The sequence below is a fragment of the Chrysochloris asiatica genome, unplaced genomic scaffold (genome assembly GCF_000296735.1).
Source record: "Chrysochloris asiatica unplaced genomic scaffold, ChrAsi1.0 scaffold00038, whole genome shotgun sequence".
Classification (NCBI taxonomy): domain Eukaryota; kingdom Metazoa; phylum Chordata; class Mammalia; order Afrosoricida; family Chrysochloridae; genus Chrysochloris; species Chrysochloris asiatica.
In genome coordinates this window covers 14,435,952-14,447,621 of record NW_006408556.1, presented here as the reverse complement: position 1 = coordinate 14,447,621, position 11,670 = coordinate 14,435,952, and the positions used below count along the sequence as shown (strand labels likewise).

General features: G+C 44.3%; 1 protein-coding gene and 1 pseudogene across 1 annotated transcript in view; one reads left to right on the top strand and one right to left on the bottom strand.

Moving 5' to 3' along the window:
• Positions 1 to 5,505: 5,505 nt before the first annotated feature.
• Positions 5,506 to 5,907, top strand: LOC102821127 (annotated as a pseudogene).
• Positions 5,908 to 7,183: 1,276 nt separating this feature from the next.
• The window catches only part of PTK7 (protein tyrosine kinase 7), a 94,112-nt gene continuing 89,625 nt past the window's right edge, over positions 7,184 to 11,670 (bottom strand). Inside the window, exons 18-20 of the mRNA XM_006860482.1 lie at positions 11,423 to 11,574; positions 8,882 to 9,060; positions 7,184 to 7,610 (exon numbers count right to left, since the gene is read on the bottom strand). Coding sequence (XP_006860544.1) covers positions 7,450 to 7,610; positions 8,882 to 9,060; positions 11,423 to 11,574 — 492 coding nt within the window. The 3' untranslated portion in view covers positions 7,184 to 7,449. The remainder of the gene's footprint in view (positions 7,611 to 8,881; positions 9,061 to 11,422; positions 11,575 to 11,670) is intronic.

Genomic DNA, 11,670 nt, shown 5'->3' with positions numbered 1-11,670 from the left:
GCAAGGTCGGCAATTCAAGTTCACCAGCTGCTCCTCAGAAACCCTATACAGGGTCGCTATGGGTCAGAACCGACTCAACGGCACTTTACAACAACAAGAAGTGGTTATGAGAGTCCTGGTGTGGAGCTGTGGGTTAGTGCACTGGACTGTAAGGTTGGTTTAAACTATAAGTTCAACGGTTCAAACTCACCAGCTTCTCCTTGGAAACCTACACAGGGTCACAATGAACGGAACTGACTCCACAGCACTTAACAACAAGTGGGTATTAAGGAGTCCTGGTGAGGTGCTGTAGGATCAGCACTGGGCTGCTAACTACAAGATTGGCAGTTCAAACTCACCAGCCACTCCTTGGAAACCCTAGGGTCATTATGAGTTGGAACTGACTCAACAACTCTAAACAACAGTGGGTATGAAGTAGGATCTCATTGTGGTTGTGGTTTTAATTTGCATTTGGAGCCCTGTTGGTGATGATAGGATAAGCACTGGACTGCTCCACAAGGAGAAAGAGGCTTTCTACTCCCGTAAAGACTTGCAACTTCAGAAACTCTGTACAGGGTCACTAGGAATTGGAACAGACACAATGGTAATGAGTTTAATGATGATGGTGAATAATGATTATAAGGTCACAGTTCACTCACCAACCACTCCTTGGAAACCCTATACAGAGTCACTAAGAGCCAGAACCAACTAGAAGGCACTTAACAACAACGTATCTTCTTTGGAGAAATGTCTGTTCAAATTCTTTGCCCATTTTTTGAGTTTTGTTTTTTTTTTAAATTGGGGTTTAAGAGTTCTTTAAGGAACCCTGGGCACATAGTGGTTAAATATACAGCTGTTAATTGAAAGGTCAGCTATTTGAACCCACCAGTCACTCCACAGGAGAAAAATGTGGCAGCCTGTTTCTGGAAACAGCCTTGGAAACTCTATGGGGCAGTTCTACTTTTCTGCTGGGAGTCAGCATTGACTTGATGGCATTGATACCTTCTTTATGTAATTTGGATACAAATCTCTCTTCAGATTATGATTTGCAAATGTTTTCTCCCAATCTGTAGGATGTCTTCATTTTATTGACGATGTCCTTTGATGCACAAAAGCATTTAATTCTGATAAGACTCAAATTAATCTATGTTTCCCTGAGCTGCTGGTGCTTTTGCTGTCATATCTCAAACATCACTCCCTTCTACCTTTTAAGAAGTTACCTTTGTCTATGTGTATCTTTCCTTTTTCCTTTGCTTTTGTCCTCTCTTATGACTAGAATCTCAAAGGCCACATAAACATTCCTTAGTTTTGCTGAGAACACTCTGGACCAAAGGGCTGTACTTAATTAACACCAGTAACAAGCACATAATAGGTGTTTAGTACATTCAACGACCAACTAAGATCATTCAGAGATGCCAGGGTACCCAAAGCTTCTAGATAAATCTCATCCACCCTGTCTCGGCCTGAATTACAAAACTCAAATTGCCTAACTCTGCTTCCCCAGGCACTCAGGCCTAATGGAACCTGGTTCACAATTAGAAAAGTTGATGATCACATTGTTTCTGCTTCTCTGGAATGTCACTGCCATGAACACAGGGCTCTGTACACCTTATAACTTGAGACTTAAATGAAAAACAGGCATCTCTACTCTCCCCTTGTACAAAGAAGCCAAGGGAAGCCCAGGAAAAGTGGCTTCTCCAAAGCCACTCAGCTAGTAAGGGACAGAGGCAGGACTAGAATTTACTTCTTTTGACTCTATTCCAGTTGACTTTCTATTACGTCAAGCTACCTCATTAGGTGTTTAATAAATTTTGTTGAAACAAATGAATTCTTGGTATAGTACTAGATTCAATGAGGTGTAAGGGAGTTGCGAAGGGCCTTGTGTGGGCTGTGGGAAGCTTTTTTTTAAGCAGGTGAGTGATATGATCAGATGTGTGCTTTAAGTAATTAAATTTATTCACATCAAGTATCAAATCGTTTCCCCTCTGTACACAGGGTTGATAGGTATGGGCAACTTAGACATTGGCTACCTAAAATGGGGTAATAAAGGCACAAAGTGACTGGCTTACAAGTTTTCAAGAGGGAGTTTAGTTTCAGAGTATGCGGGGGAAGGTAGAATCCCCACTGAACAGTTTTCCTCTTGTCTAGACGTGTCTGGTGAAAACAGATTGGGATAAGATTCTTATGATTCAGTAGTTGAGTAATTGTTATCATGACTAATGGCGAATGTCACAACTATAAGGGTAGTAATTTTGTAACAAAAAGGGGGGAGCAGTTAATCTTACAGTCTGAAACAGAGGACCCTATAACCATCAAGGGAAAAGAGCATGAGCAGCATGTGGGACCCTATCCAGAGAAGGAGAGACACCAGAGATGGAGGCAGAGATGAGGACACGGAGAGAAAGAGCAGCTGAGGACTGTAGACTCATGGAAAGAGATAGACTGTGTCCTGGCAGCCAGGACGCTGGCTTGCAGAATGTGCCCTTTGGTTGTTTAAATGATTACATATTCCTGAGTGTTTTTGTGTACATCCAAAAAAACAAAACAAAAAAACCCCAGAGGGAATAGAAGCAAAAATACTATTGAATGATGATGCATGAAGATTGTAATTATTACAATGAAATGATGAGTGTAAAACTGATGTTCTCCCATGTAAACTATCACTCAATTCACAATAAAAACTTTAAAAAAAAAGGAAATGAAATTTGGCAGTCATGGGCACATAGGGCCAGATGACAGAGAACCTGTAAGCAGATCTTGTCATATTTTAAGACTGGTGTTGGGCTCACAGTAGGCACTAAATAAATACCTGTAGAATGATAAAATGAGTAGGATTTGAAGGGTCAGGATGAGGTTAGAAGACCACGGGTACCATCACAGAGACAAAGAAAGTCTTGATTGTGATGGTAGCATTAGAGGGAATGGGAAGGAAGAGGGATCATTAATCTGTGTCCAGGAAAAACCTGGAAATCCATTGCTCAAATGCTGCTAACAGTGCTGACCTCTGAAGACTGGGGTTGGGAGCTAGAAGATTGTAATTTTTTGCTTTATGCTGAGTTTGCACCATTTGACTTCGTCCACAATCATTATTTTTATATTAACTTTCCACTTAAAGTTCTGCACAAGAGGTAGAATAAATGGGCCTTGGTGACTGGCTGTGTGGGACAAAGAGGGGGTGAAGACTCATGGCAAATTGAGATTTTGAGTCAAGGTAGCTGTTGTTTAAAGAGTGGTACCACTAATGGGAACTGAACTGGAAGGAAGGAATCGGTTTGGGAGAGAGATCAGTTCAGTTTGGGCCCAGGAAAAACAGCAGTGTGAAATGTCCAATAACAATGGCTTTAACTTAACCTACACTTACGGATGTAGCAGCTCAAAATACCAACTGAGAGGGAAGTTTTCACATCAAGGATCAAACCTATCCCCTCTGTACACAGGGCTGATAGGGATGGGCAATTTAGACACTGGCTACCAAAAATGGGAATGCTATAAAGGCACGAAGTGACTGCCTTACAAGTTTCAAGAGAGAGTTTTGTTTCAGAGTATGCAGGGGAAGATAGAATCCTTACTGAATAGTTTTCATCTTGTCGAGACGGGTCTGGTAAAAGGAGATGGGGATAAGGTTTTTATGATTCAACAGTGAGTAACTGTTATCATGACTAATTGTGACTGTCACAACTGTAATGGTAGAACTTTTATAACATAAAGGGGGGAATAGTTAACCGAACATTCCAGGAACAGAGGACCCTAGTAACATCAAGGGAGAAGAGCATGAGCAGAATGTGGGACCCTATCCAAAGAAGCAACGACACCAGAGATGGAGGCAGAAATGATGACATGGAGAGAAGGCACAGCTGAGGACTCTAGACTCTTGGAAAGAGAAAGGCTGTGGGCTGACAGCCAGGAGGCAGGCTTGCAGAATATGCCCTTTGGTTATTTAAATGATTATATATATTCCTGAGTGTTTTTGTGTACATAAAAAAAAAAAACCAGATGGAATAAAAGCAAATACTGTTGGATGATGATGCATGGAGGGGGTTGTAATCATTGCAATGAAATGAAATATGATAGGATAAGTGTAAAACCGATGTTCTCCTATGTAAACTATCACTCAATTCACAGTAAAAGCTTTAAAAAAAAAAAGAAAAAAAGAATGGCTTCATGGCTTGTTTCCAGCAAAGGCTGGGACTGGAACTAAATCTTTGAGAACTGTCCACACTGAAGGGCTAGTTAAAGCCGCGTCAGCTGTTTACTTGGGGTGGGAAAGTCAAGAATAGAATCTCAGGAGAATAGCCATCTCTTGGTGCTGCTGTTAGCTTGTGCTATACTGCTAACCTAAAGGTTGAAAGTTAGAACTTAACCAGCAGCAGAGGAACAGCCTGGCACAGTCTGGTTCTGTAAAGGTTGCAGCCAAGGAAACACTATAGAATAATTTAGTTCTGGAACATATGGGGGTCACACCAAGGATCAGAGTTGATTTGGCAGGAACTGGTTTGGTTTTGGATGAAGAAGCAAGCAGAAGAGAAGGAAGCCTCTGCTAAGAATAGAGAAGGAATGGTCAGAGAAGCTAGATGCTGGGTATCATTCATTACAAAAGTCAAGAGAGGCGATTTTAAGAAGATGGCGCCAAACAATACTAGCTACTGCAGAGTTGTCAAGGAAGATGAGGCGTTAAGAGGATTTTGTAATTAACCTAGTGTGGTACCTTCAAATATTTTGAAGTGCAACTCACAATAAGAAAACATTTTTTTTTAAAATTACACCTGCTGTAAACTGGATTATTGATCCCAACTCTTCACCTTCTGTGTTGGAATGTGGAATATCCACATCCTTTGCCATGTGATTCTGCAGTATCTCCTCCTGCAAATGATGCTGGGTTTCACCATATGACTTGCTTTGGCCAATAACATTTGAACAGGCTTGTGGTTTGAACTTGCTTATGTGATGTTGCTTGACCTTTTGTGCTTCCGACACTGCATGAATGCATAGTCTGGGTGCCAGCACAACGGACCTAAAGCAGACCTGCAGCCTGGAGCCAAGACCAACTGAACTCAGCTAAGTCCAGCCAAGATCAGCCAAACCTCATCAACCTGCAGAGCTGTTCTGTAAATCACTGAGATTTTGAGGTTATTATACAGCATCACTACCCTAATAGTTGAATATCACACACCATAAAACACATTTTGAGTTTCTATTACAGTCCTTTAAAAAAAAAAAGCAACACACTTTCTACATCAGGAACAGTGGCTCACTAGCTAGCTAGCTGTGTGACCCGGGCCAACCACCTTGATCTCAGTCTCTGAGGCTCCATTTCGTAATTTGTGAAACGAGAATTCGTATCTGGCTAACAGAGTAGTTGCAGAGATTAAAAGAGATAATCCACTGAAGTGTTCAACAAAGTAGCTAGTATAGAGCAAGTCCTCAAGACATGTCTGCCCTTATTTTCATTTCTAAGAAGCTTGGGCATGCCACGCTCTCCCACCAGACCCTCTGACTGCTCTGCACATCCACCTGTCTGCGCCCACCATGGCTACCATTCAGCAGCTGGTAGGAAGATGGTGTCTGGTAGACAGCAAAGGCTTTAATGAATACATGAAGGAAATAAGAGTGGGCATGGCTCTGCGAAAAATGGGTGCAATGGCCAAACCTCAGTATATCATCTCTAATGATGGCAAAACCCTCACCATCAAAACTGAAAGCACTTTGAAAACAGCACAGTTTTCTTGTAACCTGGGAGAAAAGTTTGAAGAAACTACAGCTGATGGCAGAAAGACTCAGGACTGTCTGCAACTTTACAGATGGTGCTTTGGTTCAACAACAGGAGTGGGATGGGAAGGAAAGCTAGATAACACGAAAACCGGAAAACGAATTGTGGAATGTGTTATGAACAATATCACTTGTACTGGGACCTACGAAAAAGTAGAATAAAAATTTGAATACGAATTAGCTGTAAGAATGAACAAGCTCAGTTCAATGAGCAAATCTCCACACTGCTTTGTTTTTGCATTACTGTGTTCAATTATTTCTCTCGCAGACATTTACATGCAATTATTTCAATGTGTTGGTTTAATTTTGATTAGTAAATAAATGTTTGTGCTCATAAAAAAAAAAAAGCTTGGTGAGATCCAGAAGTAGGACATTATCAAAGGTAAGGACTCATTCTTTTAGGATGGGTCACTAAGTGGAGTTGCTAGAAAGAAATAGAGAACACTAGATGGCACAAGGTCTAGATAACAAAGAGGCAAGAAATCAAATCAGTTGAAGGCTGAGGAGCCTGGAGCAATGAGGCATGAAGCATCATGTCTTCGCTTTTTAGTTTTATTTACTCCTTCTCCCACCCTTGAGTCTTAAAAGGTCTCTAAGACTATCTGTTAATAACTCCTTCTCCTCTGCCTTGCCTTGTTCCTTCACACTTCTATCATCTTCTTCTGAGTATGAGGACCAGGTCAGTCACAGGAATAGACAACAGTCCCATGGACAAGAGGTAACCTTGTCTCTTGCTAGCCCACATTCTCAACTGCTCTTCCAATCGGAGAGGAGGAACAGTGTCTGCCAGCAGGTCCTGCCCAGGCTCCATGAAGGCACACAGCCCTTTCTGATAAAGAGGGAAGACAGAAGGCCATTACTCATGGCCAACAACAAGGAATGAGCCTCAAAAACAGGTTGTAAAAAAGGCTTCTTTATTGAGAGCAGCGAGTGTAAAAAAACAAAACAAAACAAAACCCAAACAAACAAACAAAAAACCATCAACAATAATAAAGGTGTGAGGCAGGGGTGGCCTAGCTCTTCCCATCTCCTCCAGGGCCCACCCCTCACCTCCATGCCCACCCTCCCCACACTGCAGTTACATACAAAAGCAGCCCATGGTGCATACAAAAAGGGCGGGTTATATAGTGTCAAAAGCTCCCAAAAACTCCTTCATCTGCCAGGCACTTAGGATGAGGAAAGGAGAGAAGGCAGGTGAGGACATGGGTCAGGATCCATGTGTACAAGTCCATGGTGGAGAGGACTCACTTGTACTCCCACCATCCTGGCTGAGACCCTGAGGTAGGGCCCATGTGCCAAGAGACCCTGTGGCCCCTCGTGCCCAGAACTATCAAGGAACTTGAGTATATTAAAGGACTCCCCCCCAAATCCAGGTCATCCCCAACACAAGCCTTCCCCCGGCAAAAAATGAGGGTTACCTGAGGCACCCACACTGTCCTGATTGGGGACGGGATGACAGAGAAAGATGCCCATCCCAAGGCCCTTGTCAATCAGTCTGGGTCCGAATCAGCCTCCCTGAGGGCTGAGGGTGATGAAGAAGAGGAAGGCCCAGGCCCTGCCCAGGCCTCAGCAACGCCTATTGTGCAGGGCGGGGGCCCAAGGGCTGAGGAGGATGGGGAGATTTTCCCATCATGCTACAGGCACCCTCAAGAGGTCCTCCCTTGCCCACGCCATCCTGAGGCCCAGCTTGCCCAGCTGCCCTCTTCACTGCTTGCCGTCTGCTGGGTTATCTCTCAGGGTATTGGCGATCTCACTGAAGGAGGGCCGGTCCTTGGGGCTGAGGGCCCAGCAGCGCTGCATCAGCCGGTACAGCTTGGAAGGGCAGCCCTCAGGCTGCGGGAGTCTGGCCTTCCCAGCCTGCAAGTCTGTGGTGAAGATGATGGGTAGATTGTTAGTTCAATGTGTATCCCCAACTCTGTGAAGCTGCATATTGCCAAGAACAGCCACTAGAGGGAGACTCCAAGAAGATGCTGGCCAGCATAGTGAGTGGGCACAGCTCTAAGGAGCCCAGAGAGCAGGCTGCAGCAAGGGTAATGACAAGCCCAGCCTACTCTGGATGGTAGGGGCTTAGACAGACACAGAGTCAGCCAGTGTATGGATGGGAGCTGAGGTGGATCAATGGGCAGGGGTCAGAGGGGCTGGAGTGGGTACTGGGAGCAAAGTTATTTGTCTACTGCCATACCGCCCTGAATGTACCCAATTGCGTCTGATCTTGAAAGCTATGTAGGGTCTGGCCTGATTAGTACTGAAATGGGAAACCGCCTGGGAATACTGGGTGCTGTAGGAGTCCTGGTGTGGCGCTACAGGATAAGCACTCAACTGCAAAGTCAGTTTGAACCACTAAGTTGGTGGTTCAAACGCACCAGCTCCTCGGAAACCCTATATGATGAGTCGGGAATGACTCGACAGCACTTAACAAAAACAACAACAACAACAACAACATGAAAGTATTTGGAGTCCTGGTGTGGCGTTGTAGGATAAGCACTGGACTGCTAACTGCAAGGTCAGTGGTTCAAACCCACTAGTCACACAGTAAGAGAAAGAAATCCTATATAAAGTTGCTATGACTCAACAATGGAAGTATTTAAGGAGCCTTGAAGGCACTGTAGGGTAAGCACTGGCTTGCTAACCATGGGTTAACATTTCAAATCCACCAGCTACTCTATGGGAGAAAGATGAGGCTTTCTGCTTCCGTAAATATTTAATTTACAGACTTGGAAACCCTATATAGGGTTACTATGGGTTGGAATCGACTCAATGCCAATGGATTTTGCTTTGTTTGGGTAGCACAGTGGTTTAAGTGCTTGGCTACTAATCAGTCAGTGGTTTGAAATCACCAGTCACTCTGTAGGAGAAAAACCCAGCAAGATGCTCATCTAAAGATTATAGCCGAGGAAACCCTCTGGGACGGTTTCACTCTGTCCTATGGGTCACTATGAATTGGAATTGACATGATGGTACATAACATGATGGTATTTCAGCATTTTAATAACTGGCATGTCCATACTTGCCCACCTGCTAAGTAGCAGCATTGAGACAGGTGCCCTGAAACAGGCAGAACCTGGCACCCGGAGCAAGTTCTCCACCTGGAGAAATGTGCGGTTGTCCCAGAGCCCCTGGGAAACAAACTGCCTACCTGCGAGCACGTCATCGTCTTCCTGCTCACCATGGGGCAGCTCCCCATGGGTGAACACTTCCCACATGAGCACACCGAAGGCCCAGACATCAGACTTGGTGGAGAAGTCACCCTCCAGAATGGCCTCAGGGGACATCCAGCGCAGGGGCACACAGGCCTGGCGGAAGTAGTAGTACTCACTGCGGGAGAGAGCCACAAACAGGGACAGGGCGAGGTGAGGGACATAACCTGGGATCCCAACCTCGTCCCAGCTCTGGGTCTGACCCCTGGGCTAAGACACAATCTGTGTACAGCAAGGCACTCACAGACGGTGGTACCATGTATGCAGAGCATGAGGTATATGGATAACGTTTGGAGGCATCCAAATGGAATCTGATGGCTAAAAACGCCATACAAGAATCAGATTTTAGTTAAATATTAAAATAAAAAAAACCAATAGCAAATAAATACAACAACCAAGAAACAACAATTAAGAACATTAACAAAATGTTTGATGTAGTAATACCTAATATCGGGTGTTGGGGTTCTGTTGTGGAGTTGCAGGATAATGCATTGGACCTCAAGGTTGGCGGTTCACTCACTGCTATGAGTTGTAACCAATTGGACAGCATTTAACAACAACATCAGATGTTACTAAGTCAAACACTTCAATAATGTTCTTAAGTGTTATCTCTTGATTTATTCATTTTTTTGGTATTATCATTTAGCCAAATGTTACTAGGGAATACAGTGGCTCTGTATGATAAACATTGGACTGTGATCCACAAGGTTGGCCATTCAAGGCCACCAGCCACTCAGTGGGAGAAAGATAAGGTGTTTTGATACTGCAGTGATGTTGTTGTTGTTGTAAAGTGCTGTTGAGTTGATTCCAACCCATAGCAACCCTGTAAGAGTTTCCGAGGAGCAGCTGGTGAGCTTGAACTGCCAACTTTGCAGTTCAAACGGCTTTGAAGTCTGATGCATTAACGTACAGCGCCACACCAGGACTCCGCTGCAGTGACATATAACCTCAGAAATCCTATACAGGATCACCATGAGTCAGAAACAACTTGACAGCAACAAGTGTTATAAATCAAACATTTTGTTAATGTTCTTAATTATTATGTCTCAATGGATGTGTTTATTTATTATTGGCTTTTTCTGATATAAACATTCAGCCAAAGTCTGATTCTTATGTGAGGAGCCCTGATGGTACCGTAGGATAAGCACTGAATTGTTAACCACAAGGTCGGCAGTTTAAATCCACCAGCCACTCAGCAGGGGGAAAGATGAGGCTTTCAGCTCCTCTACAGATTTACAGCTTTAGAAACCCTGTACAGCGTTGCTGTGATTTGGAATTGGCTCAATGGCAGTGGGGAATATTAGATGGGAAAGGGCCCCGGTGGGGCAGTGGTTAAAGTGCTCAGCTGCCAACAGAAAGGTTGGTGGTGTGAAGCCACTTTGAGAGAGAAAGATGAGGCAGGCTGCTTCTGTAAAGATTATCACTATGTCCTATGGAATCAGAAGGAATCAGAGTTGACTTGGGATAGCAAGAGGGGTTTAATATTAGGTGGGTGGTGCAATTGGTTAATGTGGTAAGTGAATAACTGGCACTGAGAGTCCACCCAGAGGTGACGAGGAAGAAAGGCCTGGCAATCTACTAAAAAAAAAAAAAAATCAGCCACGGGAAATTCTACGGAGCACAGTTCTACTCTGACACACCTGGGGTCATCATGAATTGGATTAACTTGAATGCAAACGGTTTAATATCAGATGATGACAAAAATAGAGATAATAATCAAATATACATTTATATTGTTAAAAAAAATGGGAACAGGTTAAATGGAAAGAAAATGTAATTTTATATACCATGCAGCATTTGATCAATAAGCCAATTATGGCTAAAACAGCAGTCAGGTGAACTGGGGTGGCTGGGGGGAGCTCCCAGAAAGGGCTCTGTATTGCAGAGGGAGGGGGTCACTCAGTAGCAACTGCGGGCCACCAGTGCTGAGTTTTATGTCTTAGCATCAAATAATTATTACAGAATTTAGAAAGTTAGGGACAGTGCCTTACAAATAGTCAAATTATACATATAGGATTATAAAGTTTGAATAGGAGTTCTCGTGGCATAGTAGCTAAGGACTTAGCCAGGGTTATAATTATTCTTCACTTGAAAAATTTTAATGAACCCTGGTGGCACAATGGCTAAGCACTTGGCTTGGTGGATGAAAGACCTGGAGATCGGTTTTTGTAAAAACTGTAACACAGGGAAGTCTACGGGGCAGTACCACTCTGTCACACTGGGTGGCAATGAGTCAGAATTGACTGGACAGCATGTATCAACAGAGAAAATTCACAACCGTCAGGGAGGTGGGACCCAAGGGCTGGGAGAGTGTTACACCTTTGGAAAGAAGACAAGAAGGCTCTGCTTCTTCCCAAATCCTCCATCTATGGGCTAAACAGACACTAAACCCTTTCCCACACACCCCAAACTATGTCTGCCCTCCCCCACACCCTGTGTGAAGGAGCGGTGAGCCCCATACCCTACCAGTACCCTTCTACCTGTTGTATACGTCCTTGCTGAGCCCCAGAGCCGACACCTTCACCTGTCTTTGGGCGCTGACCAGACAGTTGCGAGCGGCCAGGTCCTTGTGCACAAAGCGGTTGTTGGATAGGTGCTCCATGCCCAGAGCGACCTGGGTACACAGGGCCACCTGGAGGGGGAAAGGCATTTGTCAGTGCAGCCCAGGACTGGGGAGACAGGCGCCCACCCCTCCACCTGTCTCTTTCTTGATGGGGCTTTGCTGCCA